The 25,420-nt window shown below is 51.2% G+C and overlaps 1 protein-coding gene across 1 annotated transcript; it reads right to left on the bottom strand.

Annotated features, from left to right (window-relative positions):
* Positions 1-405: 405 nt before the first annotated feature.
* On the bottom strand, positions 406-24,552 carry prdm5 (PR domain containing 5). The gene is made up of 16 exons (XM_084676137.1): positions 24,309-24,552; positions 23,472-23,555; positions 23,178-23,300; positions 21,886-22,054; positions 21,521-21,692; positions 21,210-21,305; positions 20,793-20,914; positions 20,193-20,272; positions 18,544-18,628; positions 18,063-18,220; positions 17,183-17,276; positions 15,210-15,370; positions 13,082-13,175; positions 4,659-4,744; positions 1,400-1,504; positions 406-691 (listed from the first exon to the last, which is right to left on the bottom strand). Exons 1-16 carry the CDS (start codon positions 24,405-24,407, stop codon positions 527-529), a joined length of 1,893 nt encoding a protein of 630 aa, XP_084532263.1. The 5' UTR covers positions 24,408-24,552; the 3' UTR covers positions 406-526.
* Between the last annotated feature and the right edge of the window lie 868 nt (positions 24,553-25,420).

Below are 25,420 nucleotides of genomic sequence, written 5' to 3'. Positions count from 1 at the left end.
TGGGTGAAGGAGAGGCAGAGGTCACACACACAGGTAAACATGTTTGTTGTGCCCTTGTGCATTTCACATCTCACACGGGTACGCCAGGGTTCACATGTGCAGTATAATAGAACATCTAGCTCTCATCATCTCCATACTCTGCACTGGTGTTCTGTTAATCACAGAAGACTGTCTCAACTCGACCGCTCTGTACACAATCCATATTGTAGGTACCGAAACCTGATGCTCCTACTGCTCTCGGTAAAGTGTTTTGAGTGGAATGACAGGAAAACAGACAGACAGTCAGCCAGCTAGAAGGACAGACAGACAGCCAGCTAGAAGGACAGACAGACAGACTGACAGACAGACAGACAGACAGACAGCTAGAAGGACAGACAGACAGACAGACAGACAGACAGACAGACAGACAGACAGACAGACAGGAGGACAGACAGACAGACAGACAGACAAACAGGAGGACAAACAGACAGCCAGGAGGACAGACAGACAGACAGACAGACAGACAGACAGACAGACAGCCGGGCTCCTATCCCTCGGTCTCCCCGTGGACGTTCTCCATGTGCACTTTGAGGTAGTCGTTCCTGGTGAACTTCTTGTGGCACAGGCCGCACTCCGCCATGGGCCTGTTGGGGTTGTGCGTGAGCTTGTGCCGACTCAGCATCTTCTTTAGGCTGAAGGACAGGTCACACACCTGGAGGACAGCACAGGGGACAGGCACTGGGGTCACCTCCTGATGGGGACATGAATTCACGCAAGCTACAGCCTCTATATTGGCCAGGCACACTGTGTACTTAATCCCATTTAATGACATAGCAATTTCTACAATACTGTCACTACTATAGGAATGGCTATGTAGTTACATGGTAGGTAATGTTTCCTTGCTTTAAAGTGGTATGACATGAGGGTTAATGATAAATGACAGTTTATGTAACCTAAATTGTAGTGTTGCCATTTCTTTTAATTGATTTTCATGACGCGTGACCCAGTTGATGTCTTTCTAAACCTAAAAATACATCTGAGATCACATTTGAGATGAAGTCGGAGATTCCATTTCCTCAAACGACACTTAAAAGTGACATCTGAGATGTCCTCAGATTCCTGCCTTTCCCTGAGCACCCGCCTCTCCTATCAGCCTCTTCTGATAGTCAAGGAAACAGACGATCTCATTGGCTTTTGGGCCTTCGAAACCCCTCCTCACTTCACATGACACGGCTGTGGTTCCTCAGTCACGGGAGGACAAGCTGATCTAAGATGTTTTTCGATTTCCAGCCGAGTTCAGAAACAACATCGGGTCTGGACTCTGAACACATCCACAACCACACACACACACACACACAGGCACGCGCACAACCACACGCACTCCAGCGTGGGTTAGGGTTAGGGGGGAGGAGGCACTCACGTCACACTGGAAGGGTTTCTCTCCTGTGTGGGTCCTCATGTGCTCGTCCAGACCTCTCTTCTGACTGAACGCCTTGTTACACTCACTGCATTTATATGGCTTTTCCTGCACAGCCAGCCAGACAGACAGGTAGGAAGACAGGTTGAAAGACAGACACAGAGAAGACAGGGTTACACACAAATCATCACTATATGCAATCGCAAAACCTGGAAGAAATCCCCCCCCAAAACAGCACCAGACAAATACACACACACACACACACACTCCTATCACTCATATCCTCTGCGTTCACACCCAGTAGCTCCCTGGGGGCGTGGATGGAGACGTGAAAGGGGAGATCTCCCCCGCAGACAGGACAGGGCAGGGGCGGAGACCCCTCGGCAGCATCGCCGGCTCTCGCCTCCTCGCGTCTCCACCCCACGCTTCCTCTGGGTCTCTCTGGGCCCGTCTGGGTGTCAGTCAAACCAGCTATCTCACCATGGGTGCGTGTTCGTCAGTCAGAGAGCGTGTGCGGGTGTGTGTATTCATGTGTTGGTGCGTGTGTGTGTACAGTGTGTGTTCTAAGTGTGTGTGTGTGTGTGGTTGAGGGCAAATTGAAAACCCCACGGGTTAAAGAAGAGAGAAGGTGCTGACACTGGGAGTAAGGAGTGAGGAGAACCAGGCAGCATGGAGATAGAGACTCGGAGAGTGTGTGAGTGAAGTGTGTGTGTGTGTGAGAGAGAGAGTTATGTGTGTTCCTCTCTGAGGTCCAGTCCCTCTGACAGCCGTCACTGATAGAGGGCAGGCTCTGCCCATGTAGGGCCCAGTTACCATGGGAATGGGGCGAAGGCAGGAAGTGAGGGTCCTGGGAAGCGAGCGATCATGTGGGCGGGGCTAGGAGTGGTCAGTGACACCGGATACCACAAGAGGTTAAGATCAGGTCTGGTGCACGTGTGTATGTGTGTGTTTGAGAAAGGGAGTGTGTGTGTGTGTGTTTGAGAGAAAGATAGCGCCGTGTGTTTGTGTTCGTCTTTGAAAGAGAGTGTGTGTCTGTGTGTATTTGAGTGGATTGTGTGTGTGCGTGTGGCAAGTGTGTGATGTGGTCAGGGTGTGTGCCTTTGCAAGAATGAGAAAGAAAGACACACCCAGCAAAGTGTGTGTGTGTGTGTGTGTGAACCTGGAGTATGGAAACCTCAGTCTGTATAGCAGATCCTAGTTTAATAGGGATCACTTTCTCTATAAAGCATCGCTTTCCCACAGGGGGGAAAACTCCTGGACGACGTGAGAAACAAGAACCGGGGCAGGGTCAGGAGGTCAAGGTTCACCGAGCACATGGATGGAGAGGGGTGATGTAGACTACCCAGAATGCATCACTCTGACCCCTGGAACAGCTAGCATCTGTACCTCAGCAGCTGCTCCCCCCTGACCTTTTGACCTTTCACCCTGCCTTCCCACTGGGTCATCTGACCGGCCATTCTGCTACCCGATAGGACTAGGCCTGGTGCACTTCCTGGTCCACTTACTGTGTGGCAAGCAGGCCAGTGCGCCACCACAGAACCCATCCTGATGATGGGAGGTTGTTTTTGCTGCACTGTACCATGTAATACTGACGCACTGCGGTCGAGATATTATTATTGTTGCACTGTGCCTGGTAGCTGAGATGTGGTTACCCTGCACTGTGCCTGGTAAATACAGACCATTCTTTGAGTCTAACCACTGAAATACAGTAGAACGATGCACTTCTGATCCTTGATCTCCTGTTGACTATTTGTACGGTCCACATGCAGTTTCGATCTTTCCCATCTTTTCCATCTTTCCCTGTTACTGTCCTCCACACTAACTCTTGATCCCGCCCCCAGGGCAGTTAGGCTGAGGGGATTGGTTGAGTGCCCGACATGGGATGCACCATCCCACCAATCCAGCGGGATCAATCCTCTTTGCTCCTTGCTTCCTAATGATGATCGAATCCCAAACTGCAGCTGTCTGACCCTCGCGTCAAACATGTTTACAGACACGTCACTGTCGCCAGGGCAGAATAACACTTAACGAGATTAATAACCAGATCCCCACACGGGCACAACTTCAGCAGCTTAATCAGAATCACATGTGTGTTTGATTGGTCGAGGCTGTGGCGTGCTGAGAAGAGTAAACACACTCACAGACACAGCTACCCCTCTGCTGAGAGCAACATACATACGCACACACACACACACATCCAGCTACCCTATCCCAAAACACACACACACACACTTCCTCTCCCGTCCGTACAGTAAGCCTTCGGCCCCCGTCCTGCCCGGTGACATGTGTGTGTGTGTGCGTGCCCTGACATCATCGCTGACATCATCCTGTCTGCGGAGTGTCCCAACTCAGTCCGTCTGTCAGGCCTGTCTGTCACAGAGCCAGAGCCTCGCTCACACCCTCACCCACTTACGTGTGTGTGTGTGTGTGTGTGTGTGTGTGTATTTTGGAGTGCCACAGCTCTGGGTGTGCACCCTCTCCCAGTGGCTGAGCACACACACAGGCGACCAGATAAAACTCCTGGATCTTCCCTTCCAAGATACACACAAACACTCCAACACACAAACTCTTTAGATCTTCCGTCCCGAGCACAAACACAGAAGCTCAAGAAACCCTCCCGGTGCTGCGGAACAGGGCCGAGCTACATCTGGGTGATTCAGAGAGCCATAACTCTGCGAGGCTGGGGAGTTTCTGCTGGAGGCCAGCGGGGCGAGGGCTGACACATTCATCAAGGAGGGGCGACTCAGGCCTGCTGGGAGAGCACAGGCCCGCACCTTGGCTCTCGGGCGAGTTTTAACACTTACCTAACCCAACACAGTCTAACATGCATGCATCCACACCGAAGCACGGTTCTCCTCTCAAGCGCACACGGGCACACACACACAGGCACACAGACACACACACAGGCACACAGACACACACACAGAGGCACACAGACACACACAGAGGCACACAGACACACACACACAGAGGCACACAGGTGTGGGAACAGAAGTGGAGAGAAACAGATCAAGTCTATGCTGGCAGAGTGACATCAACAGGCCTAGCGGAGCCGAGAAGCTGGCATCACCTCAAAGACTGTGTGTGCGTCAGTGTCTGTGTGTTTGAGTGTCTGGGTGTGTGCGTGCGTGTGTGTGTGTGTGTGTGGGAGGGGCTGGAAACTCACCCGAGTGTGTGTACGCAAATGTGTTTGAATGTCAATGTGTGTGTGTGTGCATATGTGTGTGTGTGTGTGTGTTAGAGGGAAGGGCTGGAGACTCACCCGAGTGTGTGTGCGTATGTGCATCTTCAAGCCATCGTTCTTGCTGAAGGCCTTGTCACAGTGGGGGCACTGGTACGGCCGTTCTCCTGGAGGAGAGAGGGACAGGCTATCAGTCACACAGACACACACCTGCACTGGACACACTGAACGAGCTAGACAGAGAGATACTGTCCTATCCCAGTGTTCTATCCCAGTGTTCTATCCCAGTGTTCTATCCCAGTGTTCTATCCCAGAATGTTCTATCCCAGTGTTCTATCCCAGTGTTCTATCCCAGTGTCCTATCCCAGAATGTTCTATCCCAGTGTTCTATCCCAGTGTTCTATCCCAGTGTTCTATCCCAGTGTCCTATCCCAGAATGTTCTATCCCAGTGTTCTATCCCAGTGTTCTATCCCAGTGTTCTATCCCAGTGTTCTATCCCAGTGTTCTATCCCAGTGTCCTATCCCAGAATGTTCTATCCCAGTGTTCTATCCCAGTGTTCTATCCCAGTGTTCTATCCCAGAATGTTCTACACCAGGGTGTCTCAGTCCAGGCACGATGAAAGGCTGTCTGCCTCCCATAGATGCTATCAGAGCAGGCTCCAGCGCTGGTAAAGAGGATGTGACAGCCAAAAGACACGTGGTCCTGCTTACCCAGCTCTGACCCCCCCCCCCCCCCCCCCCCCCCCCCCCGATCCCCAGCCCAGATAGCAGCTGCTCCCTGATCACACAGCTCTGGGACCCTGCCCTCTACGCCGCACGCCGGCTTAGGAGTGAACAACAACGGCCGCCCAGCCCAGTCCTGCCGAGGAAACACGCAAAGTTCCAGAGTCTTCCGCCTCTCCTGGACCGGGTTGTCGCCCAGGGTTGTCGCCTACACGATGCTGTTCGTACAGGGCGTTTGGAAAACATTCACACCATCACACCCCCTTCACTTTTTCCACGTCTTGCTCAAGTTGCCGCCTTTCTCCGGTTCAGTTTTCCCCTCGTAAACACAATCCCCCATAATGAGAAAGCACCAAACGGCTTTTTAGAAGTCCACTGACAGTGACTGGGCTGGTCGTTAAGCTGGAACCCACTGCCCGTGAGACTGGAGAAATTTCTTTTTTTTCGGGGTTATGATGATATGTGCATAGTTTAATGTAATATACATGTAGGATATGTTTCTAGTTAAATATGTGCGGAACAATGTTTCTGGCTTCTTTCATGTGTGTGTAACATCATGATTGTGGGGTGTAGTTGGCGTGTGTGGTGTTTCTGGGGTGGCTAACTAGGCTTGCGTCCCCGCAGGGCTGCAGTCTGAGAATGTGGAACAGATCCTGGAGGAAGACACAAGCAAATGGTAACTTAATAAAACACCACCTCCAGAGACATACAAATTGATGTGTATGAATGAGGAAGTGTGTGTGTGTGTATGTGTGGAAGAATGAGTGTGTGTGTGTGCTCACGTGTGTGTGTGTGCCCCTCGCGGCGCCAATCTAATTTCTCATCCACTTTTTAGCCGCGTAATCTCTATTTAGTGCTTCATTGTCGCGCGGGGAAAGAGAGGGGTTTTAATGAGAGAAGCGTGGAGATTGATGCGGGCGATGTTGGGTGTGTAATAAGGTTAATGAGATGGGTTCCCCTGGGAGTTCTCCTGCAGCGAGCCCGCTTCGAGCAGAGACGCCACCCAGAGAGACACAATGCCTTTCTGCCACACCAACACAGCCAGCCACACCAAAACAGCCTGCCACACAGGAAACAGGAAGAGGACTGGGAAGTGGAAGACAGAACGAAGAGGAACAGGAAGTTGGGGAGGACCGGTACGAGGAAGAGAATTTTGATAAGGAAGAGGAACAGGAAGTTGAAGAGGAGCAGGAACGGGAAGTTATTTGAAGGGAAGGGAGGGTTTGAACAAAAAAAACGACCAGTCTCACTCAAACTAATCGACAGAAGGATAGTTCCAAAGTCAGTAACATGTGCAGAGGCCATCTCTCAACCCCACAAAAGCCCCCAATCAACTCCCCCCAACCCCAGCTTTGAGACTCTCCCTCTCTCTGCCCCTCTCCCTCTCTCCCATCCCTCCCTCTCTCCCATCCCTCCCTCTCCCTCTCCCTCTCCCTCTCTCCCATCCCTCCCTCTCCCTCTCCCTCTCTCTCATCCCTCCCTCTCCCTCTCCCTCTCTCTCATCCCTCCCTCTCCCTCTCCCCATCCCTCTCCGCTCCTGACTGATTGACAGGGCAGGTTCAGGAGGGAGGCTGAGGGGACGTCTGACAGGCCCCGCTAACAGAGAGCAGAAGCAGGGGCCCTGCTATCACTCCAGGGGTAATCTCCCCGAAGGGGCGTGTGACATCCGAGAGGACCAGGGTTCCTCTCTGGAGCAGGGGGAAGCCGTCCACTTACTCCCCAGATTGAGGGAGATCGTTTGGGGATTATGCTTGGTGGCTGGTGGGCTCAGGCCGGGGCTTTGTGTGAGGAGATGGTAACTGATTTAGCATGTGGAGAAACGAGACACCGTCTCTGTGTGACCCTGGGAGTCTCTACCCCCCCCCCTCCTGCTGTGGCCCTCGCACTCCCTGTCTGCTAATCGATCCGTTTGGCACCCCTCTTGTGTGTGTGTGTGTGTGTGTGTGTGTGTGTGTATACGTGTGTGTGTGCGTGAGTATATATGTGTGGGTATGAGCATGTGCATGTCTGTGTGTATGTGTGTGGTGCCTGTGTGAGCGTGTGTGTGTGCGTGTGTGTGTTGTGCATGTGTGTGGTGCATGTGTGTGTGTAGTGCATGTGTGTGTGTGTGTGTGTATGTTTGTTGTGCATGTGTGAGGTGCATGTGTGTGTGTGTTTTGTGCATGTGTGTGGTGCATGTGTGTGTGTGTGTGTGTCTGGTAAGCAGATGCTGCCTGGCCGGCTGCATGCCTGCTGCTCTGCGTTCGTGTTACGGAGAACGCTTTGTAGCCCCAGGCTGCCGTCTGAAAGACATTAGCGCTGTCCATCACAAATTAATTCCTGGCTTCCTCCAGTTGCCCCCCCCCACCCCCACCCCCCGCCCTACCCACCCCTGCCCCCCACGCCTCTGAGCATGCCGACAGGGGCTGCCACGGTAACGTGATATCGATCTGCTTTTACCGATAAGCGATCGCCTTTGATCAGCGCTCAGGAACGGCCGACAACTTTACACTTGACCTCCTGGTTCAGAGCGGCTTCTCGAAGAGCGCCTCCACTTCCTCTAACACTTCTCCTGAACAGGCCCATGTGCCCAGATCAGACAGCCTTCACCACACACCTCACAACAACACACCTCACACACACACTTCACCATACACACACTTCACCATACACACACACACTTTACCATACACACACCTCACCGCACACCTCACTGCACACTTAACCATACACACACTCTTCACCATACACACACACTTCACCATACACACACACTTTACCATACACACACCTCACCGCACACCTCACTGCACACTTCACCATACACACACACTTCACCATACACACACACACACTTTACCATACACACACCTCACCGCACACCTCACCATACACACACCACACACAGGCCCAAACCAGACCAGCATCAGAACCAGGCCAGAAGCAGCTAGTATGGTGGTCCCGTGTTCACAAGAGCAGACACATGTGGACTGGACCTGGGTCCTGTTGTGCCCCCAGACCCCCACACAGCTAACAACCATGAGCATACAAGACGTCCTAAACGATCTCTCCTCCTCCGCTCCCCTCCACTCATCCCTCCATCTTCCTCCTCTGGACCGGACACCTCCCGCTGCCAAGGAAACGAGACACATCTGCTCGGCCGGCCTGCCTCTCTCGTCTCTACGGCAACGCACACATGGAGAGGGATGGAGGATATGACTCAATCAGATGTGTCCGGGTATCTCAGAGATGTTGTTTTCCTGGACCAATCATGTCCTCGTATTTAAAACTCGCTAATTTATTGGACCAATCACAAGCTTGTATCTCACATACATACTAGAAAAACGCTCCAGGTGGAATAAATAGTCTAGGCTAGTTATCACACAATATCTCTAACCCAATTGTGGACATCAGTCCACTTATGCTAAACTGAGCTAATCTTGCCATCCAGCGTAATGCATTCAGTTAGCCCCAGCTGTGATGTCGGTGTCCACGAACGATTAACCACAAAATACACAAAGGCTCATGGGTAACCAACGGGCATGTCTAATCCTTCGTGTTAAGACCCTAGAGAGCGCTGTGTAGCGTACTCTTCCAAACACGAGACCTGGCTGACCCCTAAACAAGACTGGGGATGAAAATGTGCGCGTTACAATCGGACTCAATTACACAGTGAACACTTAAAAAGACGCGGTTCAAGACCCAGAGCCGGCCAGTGTTGTGAGCGCTGAGTCGGGCGGTTGGGATTGCCAGTGAGCGTCCAAACATGACGTGCACGTTGATGTCATCGGAGATGTCGGGTTCTAGAACGTGTAAACCTTTCCCCTGGCGAGGTCTCCTTTCACTGCCCCCTCCACTGCAGTATAACACACAACCTCATGGCACGCTGGCACTCTGGAACACACACACACACACACAAGCTTGTGCGCACACACACACACACACACACTTGTACTCAGATATGCGTACACACAGTCACACACACACACAGAACTCATACATACACTGACATTATCACACACACACATACACTCTCCACACACAGCCCGGCTGACCTTGTGTGTGTGTTAAAGAGCTGATTCATCTGGAGACGTGAAGCAGAACGCAGCCATCATCACATGACTCGTGACATCATCATGCCCATGACTCATGACACGTACGGGAGTTCCTCCGTCTTCACCTGCCCCGCCCGCCCGCCCGCCCGCCCGCTCTCCCTCTCCCCTTCTCTCCCCTACTCGCCCCTTCTCTCTCCCCCCTGCGCCCCCCTCTCCTTCTCCACAAACTCCTCCCCTCTCCCTTTCCCTCATCTCCCTCCTCTCTCTTTCCCTCATCTCCTCCTCCCCTCTCTTTCCCTCATCTCCTCCTCCCCTCTCTCTCTCCCCTTCGACTCCCTCCTCTCTCTTTCCCTCATCTCCTCCTCCCCTCTCTCTCCCCTTCGACTCCCTCCTCTCTCTTTCCCTCATCTCCTCCTCCCCTCTCTCTCTCCCCTTCGACTCCCTCTTCTCTCTTTCCCTCATCTTTTCCCCCCACTCACCTCTCTCCCCCCGCACCACCTCCTCTCAGACTGTGAGTGACAGGGTTCACTGGAGGGGGGGGGGGGGGGGTGTCGGTGACATCATCAGCACGCGTCCAGCCCCGGTGTGTTCTGCCCCGGGCAGCTTCCCTCAGCTCCCATGGTGCATTGCGTCAGCCAAGCTCGCTCTCTGATCTAACTGTGAACACACTCCCAGTCGACTACGCCACCTCCCTGGGTCCTTTAGGATCCTTCGATACGCAATTGAAGCTTTCAATTCAGTGCTATCTAACACTATTGGTATTGTGTGTTGATGAGGGGGTCAGATGATAGGGAGGCTGCCAAGGCCCCTGGGAACCCAGATAGCGAAGGCCCCAGTGTTTACCAGGTAAACAAGGTATGAAGCTGTTTGTTTGCCAGGTAAACAAGGTATGATGCTGTTTGTTTACAAGCTGGTGTTGCAGTCCTGGGCCTCTGGGAAAACAAACAACCTGAGGCTGAGCTCTGCTAAAACCTAGAAAGCTGGAGACACACAGTCCTCCACCTCAGCCTGGCACACACACACACACGCATGCAGTCAAACTCGGGCAGTCACACAGACACATCTGCATGCACCCTCACAAACAGTCCCCAACGGTCACACACACACACACACAGTCACACGCACACACACACAGTCACACACACACAGAGCCTAGCATTTCCTTTCCCAGGTTATTGACAGGAAAGCCAGGCCTCTTAAAGTCATTCTTTACAGCCCGAGTGACAGAGCAACAGCACTTAGCCCCACCAGTAAACCCTTAGCACATACCAAAGATAGCTCCTAAACGACCTGATAACCATCCGTGCGGCGGGAGTCTTCCAAAGACAGCTCTTTCAACCAACTCAAACCTAAGCGCTGAACATCGATGCCTGCAAACGAACGAGTCGTCCTCCGGCTTCTGCAGAGCTTCATCACAACTCGTTCGTTTGAACCAGGCGTGTTGAAGCAGGGGAAACATCTAGAACATACAGGACAGTGGCCTCTGAGGACCGGGGTTGAAGAAGTGGATCTTCCCTGCAGTAGTGGATCTTCCCTGAAGAGTGACTCAACTTTGGAGACATCATCCTGGAGATAACCCCTATGTTTAATCCTCAAACACTGTGTTTGCACAGGCTCATAGCAGCGGTCCTTCCTTGCCAGGTCGTACTGTAGGTAAAACCTGGCACGGGGTCATTCAAATAAACGACCCCCCCCCCGTCCCCACCTCCCCCAGGTCCCCTTTCCACAGCATCCATTGTGTGATCCTGTTAAGTGTGGGCTCTGGGCTCTCCTGGTGTGAGCGTGGCTCTGACAGACACTGTGTATAAGTCTCCCCGAGCCAGGGGAACAAGACGAGCATTGTCGGGGAAGCAATTTCGGGCACGACTCCCTACTTTTCACCAAATGTTATTTTTTTTCTTCTTTCGGGCCACAAACGGCAACAATCGAGTGTCCGGGGCTATAGAACGGCAGGACAGATTTACAGGCCGCCCGGGTCAAAGGTCGTCCTGCTGGGTGCTTTCTCGGAGTGCTCTTTTCTCTCGCTTCCTTTCTGTCTTCCTTCCTTTCTTTGAGGTGTCTGCTGCCCCCCCTGCCCCCCACCCCACCACACACATTCCCCCCTCAGCCTCCTTTGTTTACTGCACATAAAACAATCTCACTAGGCAGCGTCCCACACTGGCACACAGACACACACACACCGGCGAACACACGCGCAAGCACACACACGGACGCACGTGCACACAGACGCCGACACGCGCGCACACACACAAAGACACAGGCATACACTAAAAAGATACACGGATACACGCTCCCACACACAGACACATACAGGCACACACATGCCCCCCCCCCACACACACACACACTCATAAATACCTAGAAAAAGCCCTCCATGATGGAGGTCAATGCCCAGTGTCTATAGGTCCATTAGGAGACGTGTGGGAATCCACCTCCCTGGGTGGGGGGGGGGAGATGTTCCACACTCACACCCAGCCCAGATCCATCTCCCTGGGGGAGAGAGAAACGATCTTCCACACTCACACTCACACCCAGCCCAGATCCATCTCCCTGGGGGAGAGAGAAACGATCTTCCACACTCACACCCAGCCCAGATCCATCTCCCTGGGGGAGAGAGAAACGATCTTCCACACTCACACCCAGCCCAGATCCACTGCCCACCCCCCCCCCCGTCAGCCCAGGTCCTCTCACATCTGCCACATTTACATCTCATTCATCTCGAGAAAAAGACGCTTACGACCAAACAGATGTACAAAACAGAGCATCCAGGAAGCACGTCAGAAGTGCCCCGCCGAGGATCAGGAGTGCGCCGGCCCCGACGGTATTTGCGGCGGTCCCAGTCGAGGACTGGTCGGAATTTACGGCCACATTCGTCCCACGCCGCGCTAGACGGGGGGGGGGGGGAGAGGGGGTGGGGTAGGTGTGAGGGAACCTGGGGGATCTCTCTGTTTAGATGGCGGGGGTGACGGCTGTGGTGGAGGAGCCGATGGAGGTCGGATAGCTCTGATTGAGTTTGGACTGGACGTCTTAATCCAGCCTAAGATAGCAACGCATTCCAGGGATTAGAGAGAGAACCAGGAAGGGAAGCCGCCATTGTTTGTCGGAGCTACTTAGCAGAGGGAGGATTTGAGATGGAGCGCTGGGCGGGAGGAGAGGGTGAGGAGGCAAGGAGGGATGGACAGAGAAAAGGAGGAGTGGAGGCGCTGTGGAGACTGAGGAGGAGTGGAGGAGAGGAGCAGGGGGATCTGCAGAATCGGAGGGGGATGAGTCGGGGGGGGGGGGGGGGGGGGGGGCGGAAACAGACAGGAGAGATAACGCCATGGGAGTGAGAGGAGAAGAAAACAGCTAAGGTAGGAGAAACAGAAAGAACGGAGGGCAGGGGTGAGGGGTGGCGGAGAGAGGGAGGGATCAAGGGTGCGAGAAAGGAGGGAGGGAAGGAGGGAGAGAATGTGTGGCCCTGCCAGAACGTTGCACCAGTCTGTTGGTAGGGAAACACACAGGAATGTGTAGCTCTCCAGTTAAAGGCAGTTTAATGAACATCCACTCTTTGGTGCCAGTGTTAGCATTCTGGGCTGGGGACTAGCCTGCCATACAGCCTCCAATTCACAGCTAGTTAGTCTCCACTTCCCTGCAAGTGACCTCAAATTCTCTGTTACAGTGTTAGCATTCTGGTCCTCAGGGCTAGCCTGCTAGCTAGCCTCTCCTCCGTTGCTAGCTAGCCTGGTTGGGTGTGTGTTCTTACTGACCTGTGTGACTTCGGATGTGGACTCTCAAGGTGCCGTTGCTGGCAAACTTCTGTCCACAGTAGGGACATATCTTCTCCTTCTCCCCTGTGTGTGTCTGGGGTCAAAAACATGGAAAAGGTTAGGGAGACAGTTACTTCTCTGTCATACTGACACACAAACACACACACACACACACACACATGCTCTTTTCTTGCCAGGGGTGGATTCTCTCAGACCCCCGAGAGAGGGGAAGGGAGAGAGAAAGGCAAGAGAGGGAGGTAGAGAGAAAGAAGGAGGTAAAGGGAGAGAGAGAGAGGGCTGCAGCTCTAGCAAGTTTAACTTTTTCATTCCTCTTTTTGGAATTGATCTCTCTCCCTCTCTCTATATATCTGCTTTTCCCTCCCTCTGTCTCTCTTTTCTCCTTAGGTTCTCTCCACTCGATGTGGGAACGTGTGTTCTGAGTTGGGCTCCTGGGCTGTTATAAATTCTCTAAATAAACACCAGAATGACTGACAGCTTCAACTCCAGCACAACAATACAGGAACCCCACCTTCCTCCATCCCTCCATCCTTCTACCACCTCCACCCCCCCCCCCCCACCCCCCACAGAGTTTGGTTACATAAGCCCTGTCCCCCCCCCCCCACACACACACACACACACACACACTCTACTCATACACACACACACACACACACTCACACGTGTGTGCCAGATGCCTCTTCCATGTCTCCATGTTGGTTGTTTGTACGACAGGCAGAAACATCACTGGTATTCTGACTTCATAAAAGGGAAAGCTACTCAGTTTCCTGTGGACTGGAACCTATTTCTCCCTCTCACACACACACACACACACACTTTCCCTCGGTTTTGCTCTCTCTGTCACTTTCTCTCTCTCCCTCACTTTCACACTTTTTCTCTCTCTCTCTCTCCACTTCTTTGCAGTATTAGGGAACGTAATGTTCCTCAACTCTGAAATTGATGGCTGTTTGAATACATTCATCAACAACACTTGAACACTCTCCCTCTCCCGTCTCTCTCTCTCCACTTCTTTGCAGTATTAGGCAACGTAATGTTCCTCAACCCTGAAATTGATGGCTGTTTGAATACATTCATCAACAACACTTGAACATATATGAATGATATATATATGTGTCATTATTAACTTCACAAACACTATAATTTTCATACACACAGTCATAACACAAATGCTATCAGTCCAGAGCTGGGCCAAAACTGCTGTGCTGTGAAATATTGGGGATATACATTCAGAACAAACACGCACACAGTCTATTGCTCTCCCTCTCTCGCTCACCCACCCACTCTCTCCCCCAATCCATTCATTTCTCTCTCTTTATATCTCGGTCTCTCTCTCTCCATCGCTCTCTCCATCCCTCTCTCCCTCCCTTTCTTTTTCCATTCTTCCCTCTCCCTCTCCCTCTCCCTCTCTCTCCCTCTCTCCCTCCCTCCCTCCCTCCCTCCCTCTCTCCCTCTCTCTCCCTTCCTCCCTCTCTACCTCTTTCTTTCAGTCTTATATTTTATCTCTCCCTGTCACATTCCCTCAGTCGTGTGCCAGGAAGCAGTTTGGTTTCAGTCTCCGCTGTAGCCGTGAGGACTCTGTCAGATTAATCCTGGTAATCTGACGAAAGGATCTGCCCTGCGCTTTGAAACCCTGTGGAGCTAATGGCCTAACTGCCATCTCTAATCTGCAGTCACGACTCTGATCTGTGGACAGAACCAGAACCCAGTCAGCAGGCTAGCTCGGTAGCCCTTCCCCGCTCCAACGTGGATCTGGTACCAGGCTACAGTGACGGGAAGGTATGCCATATCAGATAGCCACAAAAGCTTGTGGCTTTGGGAGATGAAATGGAGGGGTGGTTCCAAGTGATGAAAAACATTTGTTATATTATATATATATATATATATATATATATATATACGGTCGAAATGGGGGCCGAAAGGTAGATTTGAGCTGGATGTTTGGCTGAAGAGTTGATTCCTTCTAGACGCACCTTTTTATTCATACGTTTATTCGAAAGTGTTTTCCGCGAATCCCCTACAAGTGCACAGATTTCAACTCCTCTTTGATCCGCCTTCCAAACGGCCTCGATCCAGAACGGAGCGCCACGTTTGAACTGGCGAGTTGACTCACCTTCTTGTGGCTCTTGAGCACGGAGGGCGTGACGAAGGCCTTCTCGCACAGGTCACACTTGTACTTCTTGTGGCCGTCGTGCACCACCTGGATGTGCACATTCAGCGTGTCCTTCCTCTTGAACGTGGCGTCGCACTGGTCACACTTGAACGTCCTCTCGCCTGCCGCGGGGACAGAGACAGAGACGAGGATGAGGACGAGGTTGAGAAGGGGGGACGAGGACGGGGTGAGAGAGAGAGAGAGAGAGAGAGAGAGAGAGAGAGAGAGAGAGAGAGAGAGACGGCTATTGTGGTTCCTGTAAATACACAAATGTCATTTCTCCCAGTCGGACTCCAAGCTTTTTGAGCGGGATTGTCGTGTGGTGAGGAGCAGAGTGGGGGCACTTTCTCCTGCTACGATGCTCCGTGGGTTTGTCACACACACACACACAAATGAAACGCACACACTATTGTGTGGAGGACTGTGGAGAGCTCCTGCTATGCAGCTCTTTGGGGTTTGTCCTGGTTTAGTTTCTTTCTTACGACTCCCAAAATTACTTCCACCTGCAGCAGCCTTGCAAACACACACACTTATAAACCCTTACGCACACTTTTAAAACACACGCCGTTTTAAACACGTACACACCCACCCACTTATCAACACACACACACGGTACATGTGTGCACACGGACATACAGGCCACAAGGACCTGTGGGTAGAATTGTTCTCTCATTCCACAGCAAACACCAGTCCCTAGTTTAATGATGCGTTCAAAGATATGAATGTCCCTAGACCGCACTTAGACAACCTGGACTCCCATTGAGAGGCCCACACACACACACACGGACACACACGGACACATGCAAGGGTAAAAAACACAAAAGAACACACACACACACAGGCACTGAATCAAACATACAGATACGAACACATCAAAAGTCACATACAAACATACACACCCAAGCATGATGTGTTTTCGCTGCTGTTCTCTGCAGCTCTATACAACAGGCTATTGTTGAGATTCAGGACATGAGGAGTTTCCATGATAGGCGTTCAGAGTGCTTCTATGGTCTGGCACAGACTGTGTGTGTGTGTGTGTGTGTGTGTGTGTGTGCTTGGCAGAGGCTGCGCTGGTTACTGAGGGCGGCTCATGCTCCATTACCACAGAAGTGGAACACAAGTACGAGTCTTTGTGCATTACTGTGTTCTTGTTAATACAAACCATGCACATTAACACACACTCAAGCAAGCCCTCAAACACACGTACCGTCAAACACACACCCCCTCAGACACACACCCTCAAACACACACACACACACACCTTCATGAAGTGTCTGGATGGCTTTCCAGGGAAGCCCACTGTGAACCCTGACCTTAGCTGAAGGTACACTTTGTGTACGGCTGATTCGAAAACTACAACTCTGTATGACAGTGAAAACACTATCCCAGCTGTTCCTCGTTCTCTCACAGTATGGGTCGCACACACACACACACACACACACTCCAACACACACACACACACACTCCAACACACACACACGCACACTGCCATCCCAGCACCTGATACATGGCGCTGGTCTGTCCGGAGGCTCCGTATCCCAGAGTTCTGTATGAGGACTGATCTGTCCCCAGAGACGCTGACAGGAAATGCCTCGAGCTTCCACAATCTCGGTGTCATCGTCGGTCTAGACTGGGGAGAGGACGAGCAGAACCGCCCTCCCCAGTCCTCCCCAGGCCCTGCTCAGCCCAGCCCTTCCTGGTCCCTCTATCTGGCCCCCAGCCCTGGTTCTTCTACCTTGGGCCCTAACCTCTGGAGGGGCCAGGAAATCAGAAGAAGCATCTGTGGGAATATTTTCTGGTGGTCTGGTTGCTGTCGACTGGGGTGGGGAGAATGAGGTCCCCGAATACTTGGGGACACAGACACATATGCACAGACACTCACACACACACACACACAAATAGGGCCTTACACACTCTCTCACACACACACTTACTGTTGTGGATGAGTAGATGGCGCTGCAGGGAGAAGGGTGTTCTGAACAGGGCCTTGCACTCCTCACACTGGAACGGTCTCTCCTCCGAGTGGGTCTGCAGAGACACCACATCCACAGGATGATCTCTCTCTCAAGCGCTGCCTTTCTCCCTCTGTCAGCCTCTTTCGGTCTCTTACTCGCTCTGTCTCACTGGATCTCTTTCTCTCGAAATATCTGGGTTGGTTGGTTGGTTGGGGGGGGGGGGGGAGGGAGGGGTTTGGGGTGGGCTGGGCAGGGTGGGGTTGGGGCTGGGCCAAGGGTTAGGGGTTTGTTGACTTGACGAAGACAAGTAGCTGGAGGGGTTTATGTGTTCAAAGTGCTTCTGTTGATCTGAAGGCCCTCTCTGTCTCCCACCTGTCTGTCTGAGGGACGCCACGCTCCGCGGGGTCAACAAACCCCGTCAGGGTCAGGGGCTGGGGTCTGGGGCTGGGGTCTGGGGCTGGGGTCTGGGGCTGGGGTCTGGGGCTGGGGTCAGGGGCTGGGGTCAGGGGCTGGGGTCTGGGGCTGGGGTCTGGGGCTGGGGTCAGGGGCTGGGGTCAGGGGCTGGATTAAACACTCCACGCCAGCTTTGAAGCTATTAAGATCAGTTTGTGTTTGTGTTACTATGACTGACTGTGTGTTCTCAGGATACTTGGTCCTCATCATAACAGTGATCAGACCTGCATACGATCTGTCTCCTCACCCTGACCCCTGACCCCTTTCAAGCATCCATACACTTCTCCGCCCTCCTCCCTCGCTCTCGCTCTCTCCCTCCCTCCACCCTCAGCCATTCCATCTCCTCCCTCTTCTCCTCTCTCTTTCCTCCCCCCTCCCTCCTCTCCCTCCCCTCCACTCCACTCACCTTCTTATGGTTCTTGTAGACGTTGCGGTGGGCAAACTCCTTCCAGCAGAGTTTGCACTTGTAGGGTTTGTCCAGGCTGTGGATGATCTTGTGAGCGGTCACCTGGTCCAGGCGCTTGAAGGAGCGACTGCAGACCTCACAGGTGTACGGGCGCTTCTCTGGACGGACACATGGACACACACTCAGCCTGAGGCACTGTGTGTGTGTGTGTGTGGTTACTTGAGTGTGTGTAGGTGTGAGTGGTTACCTGTGTGTGTATGTGGTGTGAGAGAATTCCCTGAGTGTGTATGTGTGTGTGAGTAGTTACCTGAGTGAGTGAGTGAGTGAGTGAGTGAGTGAGTAAGTGAGTGAATATGTGCATGGTGTGTGCGGTACGTGTGTGGTTCCCTGAGTGTGCATGTGGTATGTATGCATGTGTGGTGTTTGTGTGTGTGTGTGTGTGTGTGTGTGTGTGTGCGTGTGTGTGTGTGTGATTTTTTACCAGAGTGTGTGATCATGTGCCGCTTTAGCTGATTGGTAGAGATGAATTTCTTGTCACAAGCATGGCAGTCGAAGATCTCGTGTACCTACCCACACACACACCCACACACACACACACACACACACACACACAGCAGGTTAAACATGTGGTCCACATCACTGTGAGAGGTGCTTGTTGTTAAAGGAAGGCTGCATTACAGTCCTGCCGTGTTTACTGTGTTCTAATTACCACTGTGACCTTGAAGTTGTCCTCTTTAAACATACACAGTACACGCTACCCCTACTCGACACACATGCTCTCGTACATACAAAGATTTCCTTTCAATGCTCTCCAATGTCTAGAGCAGAAACACTATTAAAGACATGAAAAGTTCAAATCCCTTCCCCGATAGCTAGTTACTGCACAATAATAGTCCATTTGATAGCTTGTCTGCCTCATGCTAGCTAGAATAAGTTATGCTAATACCATGCAGCTAGACTGCAGCAGTAAGACCCAGATTGAGTATCAAATTATGAAAATGTCCGCTTCACAGTAAGTAGCTTTGGAGCAAAGTCGTCATTAGAGAAAGTTTGAGGGCTCCACTGCGAACCCAACACAAAGGGAGGGTCTTTGTCCTAAACTCAGCTCACTCAGGTATCCTCTCTCTCTCTCACTTACTCTCGTTTCCTCTTTAAACTTGCAGCTGACGTGTGCTCAGATGGGAGAGTCGGATCACAGAGAAGACTCAGTCCGAGATGAACGCGTTATTTGATTCAGTGACCTGTTTCATGAACAGCATCAGTATTTCCTGGTAAGGCCGGGGCGTGATGGGTGAGGCATGGGACGTGGGGTCTCATTAGACAGGATGGATGTGTCTTCCTGGCTCCCCTCACGGACTGATGTTGACAGAGGAAAATGAACCAGACCCTAACCAGACTCATAAATAACCCCCAATGGGCCGAGTAACCATCGCTTAAGGAGCCAAAGCCAAAGTAATCAGATATTCAACGTCCAAGATCATGCTAATATTTCAGCGGGGAGGCAGGCGAAGATGGCTCCGGATGAGATTGCTTGGCGATGTGAATACCTTGCCTCTAGCACAGTAGTCTGTGAGGATACGGTAATGTTAGAACCTCTCTGAGATCCTGACATTTCTCAGATTCGGGGAAGGGGGAGGGTGGAGGGGAAGGGTTTTCCAGATGAGCACCAAGAGGAATGCTGACGCCGGCGGTTGAAGACCCATTGTCTGTCTCCTGGGTTTCACGAGCTCTGTGGGGCCCGAGCTTGTGAAACTGTAACCGACCTGGCTGTGCCTTGTCACACGGTCGGAAAATGTAACAAGTTTAACATAAAGTCCAGCTCCTGGTGGGAACGAACGAGAGAGGGAGGGAGAGGGAGAGGGAGAGAGAGAGAGAGAGAGAGAGAGAGAGAGGGAGACAGCAGGAGCAGGTCTTACACTGCTGACACGGATACCACGGATACCAAACCAAACACTGTCCCAAATCCAGTTAGATGCTCGGAGCATTTGCTCCAGTCTGCCTGGAGTATCAAATGCTGGTGGGTTGAATGAATTGAGAGCAGCTCATTGGTTCTCTAGAGTCAGGTCGGCTATGGAATCATTTGGACTGGGGGGAATGAAGGATGTTATGAAAGAGATGAGGAAGTCTGACCTTGCGATGTTCCAGTAGGTTCATAGAAGAAGAGCACTTCCTGTTACAGATGTTACACATCAGCTTCCGCCGTGCACTACCTGAAACACAGACACACACTTCCTGATACACACAGACTTCCTGAAACACAGACAGACCTAATCTATCACATCCATCTCTCCATCTATGCATCTATCTATCTATCTATCGAATCATCTGGACTACCTCTGCTCTCCACATCTCCTCACTAGCATCCATTTAGTCAATTAGCAGACGCTCTTATCCAGGAATGATGTATCATGTGTGTAGCTGCCCAGCAGGTAAACTGAGTCAGTCATTACGATGTGTCTGTGTGGAGAGAGGGGCCAGTTTAACAGATCGGGCTCAAGAACTGTAACTGCCACAGAAGGGAATGATGGACACTTAAAATCATTGCAAGTCCTCATGAAAATGAATAGCTGTGTGTGAGAGGGGGGGGGGGGCATGAGAGAGAGCTTGAGAGAGACAGAGAGAGAGAGAGAGAGACAGAGAGAGAGAGAGACAGAGACAGAGAGAGAGAGAGAGAGAGAGAGAGAGAGAGAGAGAGGGCTTGAGAGAGGGAGAGACAGAAATAAGGCTAACCTGCATGAACATTTCCTTTGTGTTTCTTCAGCGCATCACTGCTCTTGAATCTCTTCCCACAGCTCTCAGCCTTGCAGACGAACCGGGCGTCGCCTCGACACGCCTCCTTGTGCTGCTCAAAACTACACACAGGAAGTCCCTCAGACAGGAAGTACAGACCCTCAGACAGGAAGCACAGTCTTTTATCAAACACGGCTAAGCAGGAAGCAGTTTTTTTTTCTTCCCCGGGCAGGACAAAAAGGTGTCCTAAACAAGAAACACCGTTTAACTTACAGGAAACACAGTCACTCATGTTTTAGTGGACACAGTCTCTCAAGATAGGAAACACAGTTTACAAGATGTGAAACACACTCTCTCTGACAGGAAGTGCATTCTCCCTGGAGGCCTCTAGGCACGTGCGAGCCATGCTGTGTGTACCTGGACTCTGAGGTGAAGCTGGAGTGGCAGATGGTGCACTGGTGAGCTCTGGAGGGGTCTCCTGCGGGGCCCAGGGCCTCGGCACAGTGAAGCACGCTGGGGCAAAGGTCAAATGTCAGCACATCGACATAAACACCGGCCTGCAGGAGACATGGAGCTGCCGGATACATCCGAGCAGCACTGGGATATGTTGATGCTAGCCGCTAAGCGCTATCACAGGATCGAATGCTCGATGCTAACCTCCGAGACAGGCTAATGGTAGGCGCTAACCGCTAAGGTAGCGGATGGTGCTAATGGTTGGGGCGACTCACTGGCGCTGCAAGGCCTGCTTGATGGGGAACTTCTTCCCACAGTTCCTGCATTTCCACTCCTTCTCCTCAGGCCTCTGGTGGAGGCTGTGGAGGTGGGCAGCCAATATCTCCTCGCTGGGGAAGCTGCTCTCACACAGCAGGCACGGGTGGTCCTCCTTCTTAATCACCAGCTCTGGACACACACACACACACGCAGAGACACACACACACACATTTACACACAAACAAAAAAAACATACATACACAGACACACGCATGCAAACACACACATACAAGCATACAAATGCGCACACATTATCGTCTTCATCCACACGCGTGTACCACTGGATACATCAGGATTATGCCAGATTTTCATGGCGGCCCACCCATTTCAGCAAGATGGCTGGCCTCCTTGCTACTTTCGTCTTCGTCCTTGATGACCTCCTCTTCCTCCTCCTCCTCCTCCTCCTCCATGTCACTGTCCAGGTAGCCAATCAGGAGCTCTGTGTCTGTCTCAATGTCATCTATTGCCAGGTAGAAGATGTTCTCCCCATCCTGGAGAGAGAACACAGTTCACAGCTATACAAATCCTACATACGTACTTATAACACTGTCATTGGTGTTTAAACAACACACTTACACGGGACTGCTTAACCAAAACAATCAATTTTTTTTTTTTTTTTTTTAACAAGATGACTGATGAACACAGAGAGTGGGTGTTTACACACAGAGAGTGATACATTTTAATACTCGTGACAGAACGAGAGTGCGGAGGATTGAAGTCATTAGACGAAGTCAGCTCGGGCTTGATTAAGGTCAGAGGTGAAGCACTCCAACTCCTTAACTATCCTCCTTCTCCTCCATTTCCTTAAAGGTCAACAGCTAATTAAATCAGAGTCTCATGTCCCTTTGGCTGAGGGCCCTACATGGACACACAGATTCATCTCAAAGACACAAACTACAATAAATGTCAGTGCTGATGGACCACAGAGCATCAACACACATGACTGACCTTTTAACAGCCAATAGAGTTTGGCATGGGCTATTAATGAGCCAATCACAGTGTGAGGACCTCGGGTCCTGTTCTTCTTATGCTATCTCGTTCTACATCCCTCTCTCTCTCTCCTTCCTCAATCGAGGGATTATTCCCCTGGAGGCCAGAGATTTGCCAGACCCAGCAACATGGCTGGTAGCTACAGCGGTTAAGGTCAACGTGTGTGTGTGTGTTAATAGTAAAAGGAGTTTCTATGTTCATAAAGACCAGTTGAGGAATGTTCTGACCCTGTGAGAGCAACTCCAGCACTGGTCAGACAACTTGTGTCACACAGTACCTCACTCCATCTATGACTTTGTCCCTGTCCCTGTCCCTGTCCCTGTCCCTGTCCCTGTCCCTGTCCCTGTCCCTGTCTCTGTCTCTGTCCCTCTCCCTCTCCCTCTCCCTCTCCCCATCCCTCCCTCCCTCCCCCCTCTCTCCCTCTCTCTCTCTCTCTCTTTATCTCTCTCCCTCTCTCTCTCCCTCCCCCTCCCTCCCTCCCTCCCCCCCCCTCTCTCCCTCTCTCTCTCTCTCTCTTTCTCTCTCTCTCTCCCTCCCCCTCCCTCTCTCCCTCTCTCTCTCTCTCTCTTTATCTCTCTCTCCCTCCCCCTCCCTCCCTCCCTCCCTCCAGTTCTGGTTCTGTACCTGAATGGCTGCCAGGTTCTTCTGTTCCTGTGATGGAGCCTGGTGGACAAACCGAAGCCAGTTGGCGTGGCGAGGATTACTGGCGTCCAAGACGTAGAGCACATCCCCCTTGTTCCCCCGGACCTGCCACATAGACCCCACCAGCAGGTTCACAACAACATCACTGACATTCTCTTGCTTAACTGTTCCCTTTGGTCTGCATTAGAGTCAATAGAATTCAAGAATGGAATTCCAATAAGTGATCTTGGGAATGTGGGGTTGGTGAGGTGAGGAGTGACTTCAGCCGGTCCTCACCTCCCACATCAGTCTGGTGTCGGTGCTCTCGTCCAGCTCTCCCGGAAGCTTCTTCTCTCCTGCAAATGGACCAAATTTCTCCCCCTGGGAAGAAAAGCAAACTCATTAATCATGCCACATCATTTCTACATTCAATATTGTTCGTTAGAACACAATGGCTGTGGATAATTCACCAGATGTTGATTGGGATATGGATGTTAAGTGATTATGTTGATCATTGTTCTCTGGAAGAATCCGCTCATAGACATCTTTGCTGGGAACTGTCTCAAAATGCTGGGGGCGTGGTCAATGTTCTCTTCATGAATGAAGCATTCATGTTTTCTTTTAGGAGCGGGTTTACCCATATGTAGAGAATTATTACATGTTTTAGCAACAGCGTGACAATAGCAATGGCCATGATTATAATCCGGTCTATTTATCAAAGTGGACATTTTCTGAAAAATACCGATATTGCTGTCTAGCCTACTATACTGACTGGGCGGTGGAGCAAAAAAACTTGTTTTGACAGTTGAACAAAGTTTTCTCTGCAATCTTTGATTTGTGCAATCAACGTAATGTAGTGGCCTTATAATTAGTATCTTACTGACAATTACACTCATTTGGTTGCGGTGTGGATGCTTTGTTAAGCATTGTGCTAACACGGGAATAGGCGTTAATCGGTATCTACGTGGCACTACACGTCAGAGAACCTTCGTGTTGGTTCAGAGACTAGAAAACATGTACGTACCGCAAACGGAAAACTCTCTATGTAACTTTTTGACTCACTTTTGAAAGTTGGTGCATCTTTTACCGGTGTAAAGCTGACCCTATCGAGCTGTCTTGTCCAATTAAACAAACCTTTTTCACTCGTCTTGCCGTATAAAGCCCGATCCCATCCTGGACTTGGGAGGTTTTCAAAGAAAATCTGTCTGGTACATACATACCCAACATTGTCATTACTCAGAATGACTTCGCACAGTGACAGTTTCTACAGCCTATGTGTTACAAAGAGTGAGTTGGATCTGTTGTCGCGAAGACGGGAGAGTTTCAGCGTGGATAATATCTCGGTGGAGCAGTCCAGGTCATACTTCCATGTTCTCTCTGTGCTGGATTCCGAGGCAGCGTCCTGATTGGTCGAAAGTTCGTAGCCAGAGGCTACCTATGGTGAAAGATGCTGCCAGAGCTGCTAACGCCGCAGCACTAATGGCAAAGTGAAGATAACTGTCCATAGTCCTCAGTCTTAACAATAACATCAATCTTTCATGATAACTGACTGGACCAATCTATAATTCATGATATCTTCAATAAACTAGCCACCGAGATTATTGATAATGGGGGTCTTTGGCTTAGTGAGCGAAATAAGTGGAATATTGTGACTGGCGCAAGTTTAGTGTCTGTTTGTGGTGACACTAAAGACGCTTTCACGGGTGTTTGGGGAAGGCAGTTTTGTAACTCTTGTGATGCTGATTGAGGGACAACACAACAAATCCACTGGTGGTGTTTGTATCTGTTTATATCCGCTTATCCCTCTCATCCCACTGTTCCAAATACAGCACTCTTTTTCCACTGCTTATAATGCAGTTTTTCCACATTGTACCTTAATCCAAATGCCGCAATCAGTGTTTTAGAGTGTCTGTTTGTGTGTGTGTGTGTGTGTGAGTGTGTGTGTGTGTGTGTGTGTGTGTGTGAGAGAGAGAGAGAGAGAGAGAGAGAGAGAGAGAGTGTATGTGTGTGAGAGAGAGTGTGTGTGTGTATGTGTGTGAAGAGAGACTGTGTGTGTGTGTGTGTGTGTGTGCGCGCGTGTGTGTGTGTGTGAGAGAGAGAGAGAGAGAGAGTGTATGTGTGTGAGAGAGAGTGTGTGTGTATGTGTGTGAAGAGAGACTGTGTGTGTTTGTGTGTGTGTGTGTGTGTGTGTGTTTGTGTGTGTGTGTGAGAGTGTGTGTGTTGTTAGGAGGATGTCTCACTCAGCC

The sequence above is a fragment of the Hypomesus nipponensis genome, chromosome 16, assembly GCF_054491055.1.
Source record: "Hypomesus nipponensis isolate SF chromosome 16, ASM5449105v1, whole genome shotgun sequence".
Classification (NCBI taxonomy): domain Eukaryota; kingdom Metazoa; phylum Chordata; class Actinopteri; order Osmeriformes; family Osmeridae; genus Hypomesus; species Hypomesus nipponensis.
The sequence above is the reverse complement of the archived record's forward strand: the minus strand, read 5'-3'. Positions and strand labels throughout refer to the sequence as shown.

Coding starts and splice junctions, on each gene's coding strand:
- prdm5 (XM_084676137.1), bottom strand. CDS start 24,407: ATGACAATGTTGGGTATGTATGTACCAGACAGATTTTCTTTGAAAACC. Junction 21,306..21,520: donor AAGCAGGCCTTGCAGCGCCA/GTGAGTCGCCCC, acceptor CCTTTGCCCCAG/CGTGCTTCACTGTGCCGAGG. Junction 20,273..20,792: donor CAAAGGAAATGTTCATGCAG/GTTAGCCTTATT, acceptor TCTGTGTTTCAG/GTAGTGCACGGCGGAAGCTG.